Genomic DNA, 18,188 nt, shown 5'->3' on the forward strand with positions numbered 1-18,188 from the left:
GTTCTATTATTATTATTATTATTATTTTATATATATATATATATATATATATATATATATATATATATATATATATATATATATATATATATATATAATAATATCAAAGCCTAAGAATGAATAAATAAATAAATAAATAATATTACATAAATTTATGTAATATATTTATGGCACATCATTTATTACATAAAATATGTGCAAATGTCTTCCAGAGTAGGTAAAATTATACAATTAATTAATTAATTAATTAATTAATTAATTTATTTATTTATTTATTTATTTATTTATTTATTTATTTATTTATTTTTATTATTTTTATTATTTATTTATTTTCCAAACCCGCTAGTTCAAAACTCTTTTGGCGCAGAAACGAACCAATCACTGATCGCTGATCGGGGAGCGGATATGACGTTGCAGAGCTATATAAGGAGAGCCCGGCGAGGTTTTGGGTTCAGAGAGTGCACCTTCTAACCCTAGATTTGTTGCCGCTTCCTGTCCGTTGTGGTTACTGTTTTTTTCCTCCAGCTTTCAGTAAGTAACAGGAAGTTTTCCCGAGTTCTCCCGGTTTTTGTAAGGGAAAAAAGCTTGGAGCGTGCTCTCTGAAGCTCGGTGTCTCTGGTGTGAGGGTGGCGTGTTGCGGACAGCCAGGCTGCCGCTAAGAGCTCTCCACTCTGCCGCACGGCACCCGAGCTCCGGAGGGTCAAACCCGCACCGAGCAGATCAACCTGAGCACGGCTGCACGCTGCACATCATCCCAGTGATGATGCAGAAGGAGCCACTGCTCAAACATGCTTTGTTTTTAGCGCTTTTTTGGTTGTGCATTAATTGTAAACCACAAGAGCAAATGTGCACGTGTTCAAGTCCCCATAAAAACCACTCCGAATTTTAGTTCAACTATGGATTGTTAGAAACAGTTTTAAGCAGGAACACGAGACGTGCTCATTTGGCTTTTATTCCGCTTTATAATACAAAGTTCTCCCGATATTTATTTATACAACTTTCGGGGAATGTGCCGCCATATCCCGGTTTAGTGAAGCAGTCCAGGACGTGTGTGTGTGTGCGCGCGCGCCCTGAGCAGGTTCTCTGTGGAGCTCCTCACGGTTTGCTTCTCCATTCTACTGTATTTTCTTACATATTGCCTAATGATCCCCTTACAAGTACATAGTTTTTAATTCCTATTTTTTTTTTTTTTTTTGCACTGGGAATTTCTTTTCTAAAGTCTTAAAAAAAATTGTAAACCTTTTATTGCATGGGACAGAATTTAATATTGAAGCAAATTATCCATGCACATGTGACTTGTAAGTGTCCATATGATTATTATTTTTTTTTCCTCCAGGAATAAAGTTTTTGTTGAATTTGTAATTCTGTAGAAATAAATCATGGGCATTGTAATGCCTCCCTTTTCTGAACTGGTCTGATTTTTATTTACAAAAAAAAAAAGTATAACTAAAACACTAGAGATAACGAACATCAATTGCCTTCAACTTCAATAAAATAATTTTCAGAACTGCTTTCTCGGTGATTATTTCAGTACCTCTATTATGAGCGCTAATATTCTGTCTTCATCTCTCTTTAGTTAAATAACTAGAGTACCTGCATTTAAACAAATGATGATTAGTGTCCAAGTGTTTCTATTGGACTGATCTTTAAGCCCTGAACACACCCTGGGGTTTTAGTGTTTTTATATAAATACATGCGTTTTTTTTTTTATTTATTTATATTTTTTTTTATTTAGCATTTACTCTTCAGGGTATCCTACAGGAATAAACGCATTTGGAAATCTCTTGAGGGTTGCAGTAAATAAAGGCAGAATTTTGACCTACGATGGAAATGTTTTCTGTGTCAAATAATTAGCATTTGAGTTTATGGCTTTAGGGTATGAACAATTTACTAAAATATAATGTATGCAGTATAATTGTATATAGATGTGTGGAAGAAGTGTTATTAATGCACAGGGGAAATGGCTTGTGTATTTAATTCAGTGCAATGAAATTTCCGTTTTGCCCGGTTGCTGTATGAGTGAATGCAGTGCAGGGAAGAGTTAACAGACTGGAGTCTCGCGCAGCCGGTAGATTGAACAGCTCTTTCGGTGATTAATCGAAAGCGTGTGTTTTGGATTTAATAATTATTTTGAATAATTCGAGCATGCTGAGGTTGTTTTGACCGGATGGAGATGGTGGTGGGTCTGGGCTGCTGATGCGGCCTGAGAGGACACGCTGCTGCTTCTGCTGCTGCGATGGCGATGGGTAAATGGCTGCTGTACGCCGGTCTCGCGCTTTCCATGCTCGCGTTGTGCTTCCTTACGGTCGCGATATCCTCCGATCACTGGTACGAAACGGACGCCCGGAGGTACAAGGAGCGCTGCCGCACGTTCTCGAGCCGTCGCACCGACCCGGGATTCATCTACATCCCGAGCCACAGCCTCCCGCTGCGCGAGCCGCGGCCGCTCATGCCCCGCGAGCGGAGGGAGCTGTTCGGCGCGAGCGCGGCGGACGAGTGCAAGCGCCGCTACAACTCCACCACCCTGGGGCTGTGGAGCATCTGCTACCGTCTCGGCTTCGACCGGAACATCGAGGAGCTCATTAAAAAAGGTGAACACCTTCATCAGCCATTTTTATTTCGCATGCATTTCGTCCAGCTGATTTTTTTTTTAAATGGCAAGGTTATTAATAAATCAGATGAAGCCATTACAGTATTGACACTAATGCTTTTCCTCCAAACGCTTAGGCCACATCACTTCCCAGATATCACATCAAACTAAAATAATCCAGACCTGATTATATGATATGTGATGCTGTCAAAACCTTCCAGATCCTCACAAGCAGACACATTATCCTCAGACCTAAACTGCTTCATATCATCCACAACCATTCTACACATGACAGCTTAGATATTAGATAAATATTGTTGAAAATGATCACACACATGAATGCTAGGTCTTTTCCACGACTGCCACATATATAGATTAATAGATATGCACCATATGAAGAGAAACAGTAAAAACAAATGCCATCTGCGTAGCTGACTCATGCTGATGCTCAATATGAACACCACTGGCTCTTTTTCCTTTGTCCCAGCTCCAGTCTTTTATATCTTACATGAACTTTATTGCATCTTGCTCCTCCTGTCACCTGATAGCACATGGCCTAATCTTGAACTTTCTTTCAAAATAATAAGGGACTATTGAGAGGTGCTCCTACATCAAGTACTACTACGCTTCCTCGACTCTGGTGCGAAAGGATATCTCCTTCAATATCACCAAGACCATTCAGCAGGACGACTGGCATGCCTTGCGTAAGTGAGATGTGATCTGTATTGAAAGAATATATCTCTTAAAATTGAGAAAAAAGAAATCCCATTCTCATTTTTAGTTAAAATTTCTATATGTAAATGCTGCACCTTTTCAAATATTAGGCTCTTTCGATTGACATTTAAAGGTTTACTTAGATCACCCCAGAAAAAGATTAACCCTGGTGAATAAGACGGTAAATGTCCCTGTATACCTGAAGCTACTTGGCACATGAAATGTCTTGATGGACATTTGGTGCACATCTCATCCCTCAGATCTGCGTCGGATGACAGCAGCCTTCATGGGCATGGCTCTGTCCATCATCCTGTTTGGCTGGACAATAGGACTACTGGGCTGCTGCTGGGATCAGGGCCTCATGCACTACGTGGCTGGTCTGCTTTTCCTTATGGGAGGTAAGACTTGCAGCATTAAGACCATTACACATCCAATAATCTACCATGGTCATTTTGCTTTTCATGCATCTTTTTTTTTTTTTTGCAATAAACAAGTTTTTTTCATTCTAGGTACATTTTGCATCATCGCCCTGTGTACTTGTGTGGCTGGCATTAATTTGGAACTTTCCCGCTACCCACGCTACATATTCAGCCTCCCAGACGACATAAGCCACGGTTACGGCTGGTCCATGTTCAGTGCCTGGTGTGGTTTGGGTCTCACCCTTATTGCTGGTTTCTTCTGTACTCTGGCACCTTCTATTCAACCTCCACCACCACACAGCCGTACTCCCTACCCTAAATCCCGCATGGAGAACGGCACAGTGTGCTAAACTAACATTGAAATGCAGCAGGTGTAAAAGAAAACATGCCTCAACTACAAGTGACTGTCAACTTTTTGAAGAAAGTGAACACTCGCCATGTAAGCGTGGACAGCCTGTGTGTTGACCTCTGCTGTAAACGCAGCTGTACAGATGTATAAAAGCGCTCGTCTTGACGTGATCTGATTATCTTTGATGGAGCAGTTCTTGTTCTGTTTGTGTGCAGTGATTTCTTGATTTGAGAAGACTTAACACTTCACAAAGACACATTCACAAAGAAGTCAAAAGTTCAGTATATAAATATGAGATGAAATTTCCGTGTCAGTAGGGTTATGCGCTGTTGTGATGTGAACATAATAAAAACTTTTGTTTTAAAAACGTGGTACATTTCTTTACTTAAAGATTACTAAAGAAATAAAGGGAGCAAAAAAAACTTTAAAACAGAGGCACTGAGTATTCAATTTTATTTAGGATTTTGTTGTACCAGATTATTTATTCATTTTTTAGCTCTTCACTTTGTATTAAATGTGTTATCTCAGCAGCATGTTTAAAAACGAAGAGGTTGTATTATATTGAATTTTTCCTGAAAGAATGGAGGAGTGTGTCTGATAAATACTGTTTAGTATGGGCCACAGTAGAGCCAAAAAAAAAAAAAAAAAAAGATGATTAGGAAGGCCTGAATTGGTCAGGTGTTACCAAAACTTCATTAATTACTAGAGCTCAGGTTATCAGCATTTTACCTGTGATTTTTGTCTCCTTAGCTGTGTATTTTTAATAATCATATTTTGCAACTGTGCACTGCAGTCTTAATGCTTCTCGCTAGTAGTGGAGTGACAAAGTGCCACATGGTGGCATCCTTCATCCTATGGGTTTTAGACAGGCCCCAAACCCCCAGCCATCAGCAGGGCAGTGCTCCATCCTCTGATACAGAGGTACAGCAGTAACTGCCTGCATGCTGTCTGAGGGCATCAGGGGTCTCTGTCGATGCTTTGTGGCATTAAGACTTGTGTGTACATTTACACCACAGGCTCTGTTTTCTTGTAACCTCCTATATTTCTGTGAGCCAAAGTAAATGCAAGACCTCATTGACATTGACAAGCATTTCCTCTGAAACGACTGTCCGAATGACCTCTGTTAAACTAGTCATTAAGATCCCTGTCGTTAAGTAACACATTCACAGTATTAGATCAAAATTGGAGCCTAGAATGGACGAGTACTCTAAGTTTTTAACCATTATTAATAGTGTGCGCATCAAATGTTTTTCAGACCCTCCTTGATTGTTTACATATGAATGATTTAACTCCCCCTCCCCCAACCACTAAAACATTTGTTAACGTGTGCCTCAAAATACAGGAGGGTGAAGGCGGATAATGGAGAGGAGACAGGGGGTCAGACAAATAAGAGCTTATGTTATTAATGATCAGGATATTTGCACGTCATTACAGTTAAGTTAAATGGGATGGGAGAGATGAGGGTCCGTCCCTAGTGGCGCTCCATGGCGGCACTCTGTAGGAGGTCTGTTGTCGTCTGCGCTGGAGGTCTGAAGGCTGTCTGGAAGCCTGGGGGAGGAGAGTGGAAGTGACTGGGAGCGAGCGATGGAGGAGGGAGGTATGGGGCCCAGCCACCTCTGTGCAGAGGAAGCCGAACTGCAGAGTCCAGCAGGGCTGAGTGACGAGGCTGAGACACCACCGATCCACTCGGCCCGTCTACCTCAGTCAGAGTTTGTAGAGACTTGAGCCAGTGAGGAGGGTTCTCGTCTGGCACACAGTCCAAACTGCTACCGGTGGACGCTGGCATACCTGGAGCAGTGAAGAGTTCCAGTGTAAAATCTTAAAAAAGTAAACAGATTTTCAAATCTATACTTCTGCCTTTGAAAAAATTATTTACCTTATAAAGTTTTTTTTTTTTTTTTTATCTACCGTTTATTCTATGTGTAGTTTTGTTTTTTCAATAAACATGATTGGGGTAAAAAAAAAAAAAGTGCATTTGTAATATGCTATTGACACATTACAATTAATAATGTTATATACATATATAATAATATAATATAAAAATTATATACATAAATAAAAATATAATATAAAAATGTATATTAAAGTACCAGTGATAATAGCTGGGTCCATCCAGCTTGTCGTGCCGTCCCAGCTCAGGCTGTGTGAGAGTCCTGCCGGGAGCCCCATGTGGTTCATACTGGAGGTGGATGAAGAAGAGGAAGAGGAAGATGATGTAGAATTTGGGATGCCTCCGAAGTTAATGTTGATATTTGGAAGGAGTGCTCTCAAGCCGTCCTGCCACTCTTTTACATTTATGCTTTCCACAGAACCACTGTTTTCTGTTGAAGTAGGAAAAACTTTACACTTAATATGAGGCAAATCAACAGCAGTGCATCTAAAGTAAATGTTTCAAGCACACAAAGAACTGGGAATAAGTTCAAAAACACGGTAATTGGTGCACTAGGTTGCAGCTGCGACTATACCAGGTGTGACCATTTATCATCTTGAAACACAGTTATGTATTTAGGAATTTAAGTGTTTAAGCTGTTGTGTATATGCTCACCTGATATAGTTATTCCCCCGAGACCTGTGCTGTGGTGGTGTGGTGGGTAGCTTTGGTCTAAGAAATGGCTGTGTGCGATGTGGTTTATGTGTGCGAGGTTGTTGCGAGTGGGCAGGCCCATCCAGGGCTGGCGTGCGGGGCTGCCCTGGGCGTGTGCAGGCAGGCTGAAGGAGTTGTAGAGGCCGCGGTGCTGCAGCGGGGGAAGGCGTGGCTGGCCATTAGGGATAAGTGAGGTCGAACGTGGCAAGGGTTCCTGCACCGACAGCTCCTTCTCTATGAGGTCAGCCAGCGCTTTCCTAGTCACATCGAACGGGTCGAAGCCTAGATCATCCTCCTGCTGCTGCTGCTTGGCCGAAGAGCCAAAGCCAAAAGCTGCTTGCCAGTCAGTGGATGAGGACACGGGGATGGTTTCTGAAAAGACAGGCCTGGTGTTAACACTCACAATGGAGCATACAATCATTTTGCTTTTACAGTATACAGGAGATGCTGCCATCTGGCCTTATTACAAATTGGCAAAGCTGATAAAAAATTTCAGTGTAAATCAGCTAGAGTTTAACAAATATCCAATCTGATCCAATTTCAGTGTTAATCTTACATATAAATAACATAGTATAAAAACTGCAGAAGATAAAAGTTATACCAGCAAGACAGGAGCTGAGAACATGACTGAAAATAAAAGTAAAAAAAAGTTATAATAATACAACTGCATTACTTAGCTAAAATAAAGTAAAAAATTATATTTGGGCTATTTACGGGCCTCAAAGAGCAGGTCATTTTCTGAACAAATGGCACACATTTTAAATAGAATTGTCATTAGATTCAAGTTTAGTTATGAGCGTACTTGATTTTGATTGATTAAACTCAATTAAATCTATCCCAAAAATGAATAAAGGGATTTACAATTTATCTAAATCAGAGACCCCCTGAATATGAAAAGCACTGTTATGAATAATAATTAACTCACATTGCATTACTCCAAATGTGCAATTCAACCTCTTTAACGAAACAGTATTATGGCATGTTGATGAAACTATGTGAAAATCAGTAGATTAATCAAACACTGTTAGCACTTACAGCAAGACAACAGGAGATTATGTTCCTGCACCACTAGTCAATATTACACAGGCCAGTCTTGAGCAGACTGACAGCCTGCCAGGGTTCAATAGTGTAATTGATGCAAGCTGATATTAAAATCAGTGTCACAGATAATTAAGAAGTGTATGTGAATTGGAAATGCCACCACTCACAAGAGCAATGATGTTTTCACTCACAAACACAGGCATGTTTTTTGCATTTGCAGTAACACACATAATTTACATGTAAGTCATAAAAATGTATTGACAAATACAGTTGAGGTAAAAATATTCAGAGAGCATCAGCTAACTGCCTAGTTACTGCATGATCTTTTTGTAAAGTGCAAAATCTATTTCATTCCAAATATTGATCCTACTTCTCTCTAAAACTAACTTTAATTGTCCTACTTTTCATTTGTTATGCGTTGTTAAAACCTTTGGTCATAATTATTCATAGGAATCATTATGACAGGATTAATAAATATGATTCATGAACAAAAAAAGGCTAATCTGGGGTTAGCGGTGGCTCAGTGGTGAACATTCTATTTTCCTGAATGGATGGTCATATGATCAAATCCCAGAGCTGCTTAACAGTTTACATTAGATAATTTACAGTTTGCTTATTGATAATGTAAACATTAATCTTAGTAAATATACCTGAGGTAAAGAGGCTCTGGGGTTCAGGGGTCATGGGCCAGTCAGAACCACCCTGTGGGGAGCTTGGGAAAGAAGGTAGACTGCTGGGAATGGGGTTCGGATGTCTGAAGTTACTGTTGTCTGAGAAGAGTGACTGAGATTCGGCGGGTGCGCCCTCAAACGGCGAGCGAGCTGCGAGTTCTGCCACACTGATGGGCACTGCCAGGCTTGGCTTAGAAAAACCAGGGGGAGGGGAAGGTGAGTCACTGCTCGAGACCTGTGAAAGAAGAAATACATACAAAATGTGTAACTTTACACAACACTACTAATCATATATAAACTAAAGTGCAAAGAGCAGTTCTTACCTGTGCTATATTCTCTCCATTCCCTATACTTATAGGTTCTGTTGATTTATCAACAGGACTGAAAGACAATCAAGATATTCATCAGGGAAAATAAATTACACAATACATGTGCATCCCTCTATTACTACATACAAAACAGTAAACACAAAACAAAGTCCAAAAATCCAAACCCAGTGCCAAAGTTTTATTTAAACACCCAGCTGAGCAAATAAATAAGGTTCATTTAATTAGTTGGGTGTTTACATATATATTACAAATGTATGTATATTCATACACACATACCCAGTATGTATATACAACTGGCCCCTGGGTATTTCAAAGAAGTTTAAGGAAATCTGGCCCAATTTCAAAATTATTTGGGCACCCCTACACTAAAAGCTTCTGTTTAACTGATCCTTTTTTCTTCCTAATCCTATTCCACATTTTGTCCCCATTTGCTACTACATTCTGGAATGTTCTGGAATCAGGAGTAGGTGTAGGTGTAGGTGAGGTGAGGAGGCCTGGGGTGCAGTCAGTGTTCCAATTTATCCCAAAGGTGTTCAATAGGGTTGAGGGCAGTGCTCTATAGGGGGCTATTTAAAATCTTCCACTGGAACACATGTAAACCATATCCTAATGGAGCTAGCTTTAGGCACAGGGGCATTGTCATGTTGGAACACGTTTGGGTCTTTTATTTAAAGACCAAACTGGAACTTTATTTAAAGATCCAAAAACATTCTATAAGAAGTGTGCCTGAAAAAGTCAGGCGTCCCAATACTTTTGTTCATATAGTGTATATTATATGTGTCATATGATGTGGTATTAATTTTGCATCCTGATCTTCTGGTAATATAATGAGAATATAATACCAGTTAATTTATTTCGAGAATATTTGCTTTAGTTATTTAAATGTTATTAAACATTAGGAAGAATAACATCTGTATTATGCACATGTATGACAGTGTGTACCTGGTTGGTTCTAAGACTGAGGAGAAGTGTGAGAGTCCTGTGTTTTGATCTGTTCCTAAATCAGAGTCTGCCTCTTCTGGGGTCAAGTGATCCGAGTCTGTCAAACAATCTAAAAGGGGCGGGGACTTCCTATGTTCTGTAGGTAAACCATTAACTAGTTTACCGTAACCCTGTAATAAAGGCCAACCCTCTTTACCACCGCTGTTCTGTCTGTGGAGAAAAAAAAACCCACATTTTTATTTTTTTCATTTTAAACCATATAGTAAATCTAAATTTATGACGGAGTATAGAATCCTCACCTTTGTGTAGTATTTGCTTTGTTTTTAGACTTTTCCCCTCCGCATGTTGAAGATTGTAGAAAGTTGGGATTTGCTTTGTAAAGATCTTGGAGTAGTTTTTGTTCATATTCCTGGTGTTTCCCAGCCTACACAAACAAAAAAAAAAAGAACACCAATACATTAAGGTAATATTTACATGACTTTTATATACTTTACCAGTGTTGATAAAATTCTGCACTCACCTGCATCTCCTCTTTAGTAAAACTAGCTGCCTCATCTCCCAGTTCATGCAGATACATGCAGTCCGGCTTAGGGCACTGCATGCTTTTAAGAAAATAGCTGCAGTACTTTGTTGTGCCTAAAGAAGCCTATAAGAAAAAAGATCAGTCTCAATAAAAGCACCTACCACCAAAAAAAAAAAAAAAAACCCTGGCCCAATTAAGTGCTAATACACCATATTACTAGCAATTACAGTTACAGTTAATACAGTTATTATTTGTATGGTCAGATCATAAAACAAGTGTATGCAAATTCCACCATTATTTTCTGTAATCAGTAATTACATGTTTGGCATGTATGTAGGGCTGCAACAACTAATCTATAAAACGATAATGAAATTCATTGTCAACAAATGCCGTTATCGATTTAGGGCTGCCTAAAATTCAGTTTAGTGTGACGGCAATATAACACAGCCCCCTGCAAAAAAAAATAGGGGGGGAGTACAGGTTCAACCCGCAGCAGGAAAAAGTGTGCGTCCCAAGTCATAGGAGCATTTTATAATAAACGCAACAAAGAAAACTGTACCTGGAAGTTATGCAAAGAGGAGCTTGTGTGGCATGGAAGTACCACAGTGATGCACGAGCATGCGGAAATAAAACACACTGGTGTCACAGGTAAAGGCGAAACATCAGCACGGTGAGCAAAAACTGTATAATCCTCATCATGGTAAAATGGTATAGTTTAATGAAGCGTTATTGTGTAAACTGTTTGCTAACTTCGGTACAGTCGCACTAGATCTGTTCTGGCGTGACTCACGAGCATCAGGTTATGCAATCACCTCACTCGTGACATTGTGATGGATTCAATTAAAACAGTGAAAAGATAAAAGCAGCAAATAACAGCAGCAGTAAACGATTACATTTTTACTTACTGATGTGGTTTCTAGCAAATGCTTATGCATTTGTACACCAATGCATATTTTTTTTTTAAATCTGCGTTTCCTCGTTCCATTCTCTTTTATAGCATTTGTTTACAACAACTGTTTTCAAAAGTGATTTACTGCTGCTTACTATACGTTTAAATGCTTTTATTTATATTCTAGATGTTTATACCTTTACAACTGAAAAAAATGTCTGAATTTAAAAAAAAAAGATTTCTAAACAATGATGTATTTATTTTATATTGATTTTTTTTTCTTGCCATCTGCAGTTATCATTAAAAACAAATGTTGACTTACAGAAATTGCTTCTTCTTTCATGCTGAAATGTTTTGGTTTTTTTTACAGTGAATTTGTTCAAAGGAGAAATCCCCATGCACTCCTCAACAAGCAGCTACTATATAAGTTAAACAATATGTGGCTTTTGAATTTTTTATGTACACTTTTATACATAAATACCTTGAATTAGAGTTTTATATAGTTATAATAAGCTTAACCTCAGATTTCAAATTCAGATTAATCGATTATCAAAAAAATCATTAGTTGCAGCCCTACATGTATGTGTGTGCAAACTTATGTCTGGTTAAAGGTTGAAAACAAAATACATAAATAAATAAATAACCTTGGATCTGACCTGGATGGACAGATTATTTAAAGGCATTCCAAAACCCTTAAATATAATCACATATTTCTTTAAGGCTATTACTTCATATCAATACCAAATCACATCTTACCTCAGAGTGGGAAAAAAATCAGTGCGTGAATATGATGAAACAATATACAGTGGTACCTTGACCTACGAGTTTATTTCGTTCCGTGGTCGAGCTCATATCTCAATTTGCTCGCACATCAATTTTCCCCATTGAAAATACTTAAAATGGCATTAATCCGTTCCAACCCTCAAAATCCCACCCCGTTTTTATGTTTCATGTTATTAAAATAGAAAAATACATTTCTAAGTAACAAATCTTGTATAAAAACATAATAGAAAAAGTATGTAAAGATATAATAAGGTTTTACGCAGTGTATTTACCTTGGAGATGAGACGACTTGAGCTAACGAAAACACTAATGGAGGGGGAGGGTGGTAAAGGCGATAAGCAGAGGCGGAGGGAAAACTAATTTTTTACTATCACTGCTGTACACTACGTATCCCTAAACTTTAAATTTTTTACTTTTTCTTCTTTGCTTATCTTAATTTTCTTCACAATCTTCGCTTTCTGGCTTCGCTTCGCCATCTAGCAGCACCGTTTCGAGCTCGTACCTCAATTTTTGCTCGCGTAACAAAGCAAAAATCGACAGAGTGACCGCTCGTACCTCGGAAAACAAATACATTAATGCACTCGTAGGTCAAGCTACCACTGTATCCTATATGAAAAATGTTGCAGTATTGTATTTACCTTGAGAGTTCTACCGTCAACAACCACATTATTAACACACTGTATTGCCCTTAGGGCATCTTCTGAGCGGATGTATGTAACATAGGCACTGGCACTAGGACCCTGCAGAGTAAATGAGTAAATTGTTTATATATAGATAGTCATTTTGATTTAAACACTAAGCCATTTCTGTAGCTGAGGTTACTCTTACCTGTGATCCTGCATATGACGTACTGTTATTGATGACCACTTTATGAATTTTGCCGAACTTTCCGAAATACTCCGGCCTCTTAAGGACCTGCAAAATGAGACAACTATTGAGTTTAGATCATCAGAACAGCATATGGAACAACACACCAAAAATGCAAACCATCGATCCGTCTATTACAGATACAATCAGAAAGTGATTTAATTTTAGTTCCAGGTCATCAACTGGAAATGAGAAACACTGAATTATTTCTACACTGACTAGATTCCATTTTAAGTAAGCTCCACTGACTCAACTATTAAACTCATAGTTAAGAGATTCACACAATGAGTAAAACTCAGTTAATCGATAAGCCACTAATTTCACCAGGGGCTTTTAAACACATTGACAATAAATCAACATAACATTTACATTACATTAATGACATTTAGTAGACGCCCTTATCCAGAACAAAAGTGCTTTAAGTCTCTATCAATAAATAAATAAATAAACACTGGTTCACTGGATTACAAACTTAAGATGCCAGTCTTCAGATCTCTATAAATCCTTTTAAAACCCATATATTAATAAATATCTGTTTTGCACTGAGCAATGGCAAGCATAACATTTCCACTGAAACACAACCTACTGCATATATATATTTAGGTTCCACATCTCTAAGCAAACGAAGAATCCAGATATTTTGACTCACTTATTTGTGGGTTTTAAAAATCCCAAAAAAGTAACGAGCCTTCCTTTTTATTACACTATTACACCAGTCCATTAAAGGAATGTGGCTAGAAAAGGAAGGCACAGTGCTTTTTTTTTTTTTTTTAATGATGACTCACCCAATCTGTTACCGATGGTACAATGCAACACAGCACATATTATGTCCACACTCGAGTTGGGTCAGTAAGCAAATTCTGATTTCTGTTGTTTAATTTAATGTGTACTGCATAAAAGACTTTTTCATTCAAATGTTAATCCTTACATAATTATGACATATGCGATCACTGTGCAATTATGAAGTTGGCTCAAGTCGGTATTACTGCTAAATGCCAAAGCAGATGCTGTTCTGTACATAATATATTACTTTTCCTTTTAAATGAAGAGCGTAAAAGCATGCAGTATGTTGCATGAAATAGGCTGCTACATTATTGACTGATAATAGGGTTAAAAAAATCTTAAGCGTCATGTCTATTAATGACAATACACTTGATATGACGTGTTTATGACATGATTATGTACGCAGCCGAATGACTGGATGAAGAATAAATGTCATGAAATAATTCAAGAAAAGTTATGACCTCTAAATATGATATTAACATCTGTAATTAAATCCCCCCCCCTCTCTCTCTTCTTTACTTGTTCAAGTCAGAAATAAGCAGGGGATGACACTAGGCAATGTCTGGGATGCTTTACTAACAATAGCTGCTGTTCCATTGAATTCCCATTGTGTTGCAAATCTCCTCTTACCTCAGGGTCCGCGAGCCTCTGAGAGAGACCCACTACGAACACGAGGTTCCGCTGCACCACGCGCACGCTCGCCAGGTGCTTCCGATTCTCCGTCACCTTCTGCTTCTTCTCGTTTTGCTTCTGCTTCTTCTCGTTCTTTATCCTCTGGATCTCCTCCTGTGAGAGGGGCTTGTACACAGCCGGGTCCTCCGGGTACGGCTACAGCACACACAGGATGATCATTTAAGACAATGCTGTATGCTTTTATGATGTGAAACACTCTAAAAAATCTAATCATAGTGTCAGGTTCTAATCAGCAGTGAATAAAAAGTGCAATATGACAATGTTGCACCTACAGAAATGAACACTAGTCATGGTCATCCTCCAAGCAGGCAAGCCAGCACTCAGCGACGGGTACAGAGCTTGTTTAGTCTGCCTTGGACTTCCATTTGTATATTAATAATACAACTTAGCTTCAGCCCAGACCCTTGCTGCGTCCTAATTCGCCTTATATCTGTCCTAAATAGTATCCAAGATTAGAATTATTGTGTCCCAAATCATGGCTGTGTTGAAAAGAGTACCCCAAAGCTACCTGGATGCTCTGCTATTTTTGCATTTTTGAAAGCACTAGGTAACGAGCTCTCGTTATGCGATGTGTTAGTAGTTCCAAGTAGTTGCATAATGTTTTTTTTTCTTTTCTTTCTTTTATAAACACGCTCAAAACAATGTTGTACATTACTTTACTGCACAAAAATAGTCCATATGGTTACTATGAGTAGGCGAAGTGGGACATAGCACCTGACTGAGGTGGCTATTTGCAATATAAACAAGGCCAAATTTTAAATGTCTTCCTATTGGCCATTACATGGTGTTTCAAAATGGTTATATCACTTTGAAACAAAACTCTCCTATAGAGTAAATGTATGTAGAGAGCAGAAACACATTTGGGATTTGGCCCACTCTCTCAGGGCTCATGATCTAGATTACCATAGAAACAGGCATAATTGTTACCATAACCATAGAGTTAGATATAAGCATAAGGTTGGCATTGCAAAACCGTGTTTTGTATAAGATTTCTATATAAAATTTAACGTTATGGTATATTATGTTTATAAATGTTATATATGTGGTCTATTACAGGTTACGAGTCCTAGTCCCATATGAGTAAACAGAAGCCTAGTCTTGGATGACTGGAAATAACTGCTTGAAAGTGCTGCCAAAATGGCTGCTTTTTGTGGCGGTCAGACTTTACCATAAAGGCTTAGCGTTGTTGTCGCTATGGTTACCACATGAGAGACTCGAGCGATTTTCATCTGACACATCAAACGTTATGTTGGGTGGGAACTTATGCAGAGAGAGAGACAGGCAGGCAGAGCAGAGATTTATCACCTGCTGTGCATAAATCTGGCCAATTTAGAGAACATCACCCATTCACCCAGTCTCAAAACAAGGAAATGAGAGCAGCTAAACACGCTTTTCTATAGCTGAGGAAGTGAGTCTCTAAACGTCATCCAGCAGCTGTGGCACTTTACCTTTCTGCATGCTGGGCAAAGGCCGTTCTCGTCTGTGCGAATTCTATGCCAGCAGAAACGGCAGATCTGGTACCCGCAGGTACACGGGAAAAAGTTGACGTCATCGATCTCCAGAGGCTCCATACACAGAGGGCACTCCATGGGGTCTTCCTTCAGCTCAGGGCTACGGGACATCTTATTGCACGGGTATGGCTGCGATCACGGCAACTCACCGAAGCGAGACACTACAATGCTGGAAGGAAACGGGATATGCAGAGAGATTTTAGACATGAGTATGGTGAGAAGATTTGTGAGGATCGCTGGAGCAGGAAAACACAGACTGTTTTGTAATTGTTTTTTTTGTTTTTTTTTAACTTCTGTACTTGTGGTCACCAGCTGTGATGTAAACTGACTGCATATAGAAAGATGATCACAGTGGAAGTTACATGAGACTCAAACAGGAGAATTCTCCTACCCTTGAATAATCCTTAAGCTCTTACACACTTAAATTGACTAATACTGCATTATTATGATTATGTTCCTGTCACGATTTATTCACTATTTACAATTTTTACAGGCAGAGATTACATTTATATTTTGGAGGCACATCAGTAGAAGAGAGTATGTAAAATACATTCCTAACAGCTGATCAACCCAAACAAATAATTAAGGACCTAATCAGGATGTTGAAAACCCAGAGAGAGAATCTAGAGAGAAAGTATTCAAAGACATTAAGCTGGTGCTTATTCAGTATTGAGTGTCGATGCGCTGGAAAGGTATCGGGTGGAGGTGAGACAATTTCTGATTGACACCAACGGAGACAACGCAGATCTTGCATTGAGCCCAGGACACAATTCATCTTAAATTCCAGCTAACACCCCTCTAACACACTTGCACAACATGGCCCTCACTAAAAGTCGCTCAGTTATTGTGAAGAAGTCTGTATCAGATCAGTATCATGTACGAGTTGAAATTCCAGTTCTGTATCAAAAGATGGAAAAGCTACAGCAAAGATAAAAAAAATTTTTGTTGTTTTTATGTGTTTAAATATTTGTAATTTATAGAAGGAGTCATCATGCCTTGAACAGTCAGTTCCAAAAAATGGGAAAGACTTCAAAACAGGAAACTTTGTAAGACTTTACACTTTCCCAGTAATAGGACAGACTGAAAAAACAGTCTTGCAAAAAGGCTTTATTAACTTAAAAAAAAAAAAAAAAAAAAAGTAAAACTAGAAGCTGAAGAGGAACCCACTGTTTGTAGTGTTGTGTAAGTGACAACACAATCCTGTCCTGTATATTATTAAACATAATGGTTAAAAACCAATGACAAGGCATTTTTTTTTATAATAAAACGTTGCCGGCAAACTGCTGTAGTGTATGAGAGATGGTGTAGGTGGAAAATAATCCACTACGGAGTGAGAACAGTTGTCAGGATTCGCATCAGACCGTCCTATAATATCATGTCCTCAAATGCTTTTCCTTTCCACAATATGTCCATTTACCAAGACTACTCAGCATCAGCGAACAACTCTGAAGATTTAGACTAAAAAATGTTAATGGATTAGTTTATACCCATCATTTTCAAAAAGCTGTCTATACATATATGTATATATATACATAAAAAGGGTCATGTCTGTAACTCATGTTTCATGGAGATATGTTTCGGCGGTAACAGATAGAGTGACACTGGTCAGGTGTTTCCACAGCTGGGACAGAGCTCGTAGTGACAAGAGGCGACCAAAACACATCACATAAACCTGCATTTTCAATCCAGACACCACCAGGAACAAGTCTACCTCACCCCCTTGGGCGTTTCAACATATTTGGCCGTTTTTCCCAGAGATATTCGCCTGCTTTGAAGCGGCTGAGTGGGTTAGGGGCTGCGGCCTACACCGGCCCGAAGCCTGCGCCTCTCCCAATGCTCACTCCGGTTCTGGCCACAGGAACGCCCGGTGTCAACCTTTGACTTTTCCCTCTACTCCTACTCAGGCGTCGGGGTAAAACCAAGAGATGATTCGTATAAAAAGATAAGTCTAAGTCCCCGAAAAGCGTAACATTTTCAGCACAAGTGTGCGGTGAGAAGATTTCAGGCGAGCGGTTGGTAGTTTTTGGATACTCACTTCAGCCGGGATTCCTCTCCGAAGATATTTATACAAATATCAGGGCGGAAATGGTTTTCCCTAAAGCACCCGGAGTTTCTCTACAATCCTGTCCGTCTCTGTTTTGGGTTTAAATGGCTGGTTTGGATATTTCGTCTAGTCTAACTATTTCTTTAGGCAGCGGCGTCTTACTACCATCTTACATTAAAATGATGAGGAGGGAATACAGTATCCGGTCACCGCGCACTCTGCTTGCGCACTCAGGGCAGAAATGCATTGTGGGAGATTTAGTTTATTGCTTGGCGCCATACTGTACAAAAACTACAGCCAAATCAAGGGAGCGGGTCAGCTTGTCAAGAGAGCAGCAGCATGCATTTTTTTGCTGTCGAATCCCTACTTACACCCTGATTTAATTTCATGTTACGATAAGAATACGTAAAACTTCTCATTCTTTTCTCTTCCTCTTCGCCTTCTTCTTCTTTCACT

General features: G+C 39.1%; 2 protein-coding genes across 3 annotated transcripts; one reads left to right on the forward strand and one right to left on the reverse strand.

Moving 5' to 3' along the window:
- Positions 1–1,787: 1,787 nt before the first annotated feature.
- Positions 1,788–4,439, forward strand: tmem178ba (transmembrane protein 178Ba). The gene is made up of 4 exons (XM_083561547.1): positions 1,788–2,591; positions 3,178–3,294; positions 3,565–3,702; positions 3,814–4,439. The coding sequence occupies exons 1-4, from the start codon at positions 2,237–2,239 to the stop codon at positions 4,071–4,073; spliced, it is 870 nt and encodes a 289-aa protein (XP_083417673.1). The 5' UTR covers positions 1,788–2,236; the 3' UTR covers positions 4,074–4,439.
- Positions 4,440–4,508: 69 nt separating this feature from the next.
- On the reverse strand, positions 4,509–17,969 carry cnot4a (CCR4-NOT transcription complex, subunit 4a). Of its 2 annotated transcripts, none has more exons than XM_083561546.1 (13): positions 17,724–17,969; positions 15,626–15,857; positions 14,115–14,312; positions 12,663–12,749; positions 12,473–12,574; positions 10,160–10,285; positions 9,939–10,063; positions 9,640–9,849; positions 8,692–8,749; positions 8,348–8,603; positions 6,618–7,028; positions 6,163–6,393; positions 4,509–5,860 (listed from the first exon to the last, which is right to left on the reverse strand). In XM_083561546.1, exons 2-13 carry the CDS (start codon positions 15,797–15,799, stop codon positions 5,544–5,546), a joined length of 2,295 nt encoding a protein of 764 aa, XP_083417672.1. In that variant the 5' UTR covers positions 15,800–15,857; positions 17,724–17,969; the 3' UTR covers positions 4,509–5,543. The 2 variants fall into 2 exon arrangements, with proteins under 2 accessions (XP_083417672.1, XP_083417671.1); XM_083561545.1 differs by having other exon boundaries at positions 4,509–5,890.
- Between the last annotated feature and the right edge of the window lie 219 nt (positions 17,970–18,188).

Source organism: Silurus aristotelis, assembly GCF_946808225.1.
Source record: "Silurus aristotelis genome assembly, chromosome: 14".
Taxonomy (NCBI): Eukaryota; Metazoa; Chordata; class Actinopteri; order Siluriformes; family Siluridae; genus Silurus; species Silurus aristotelis.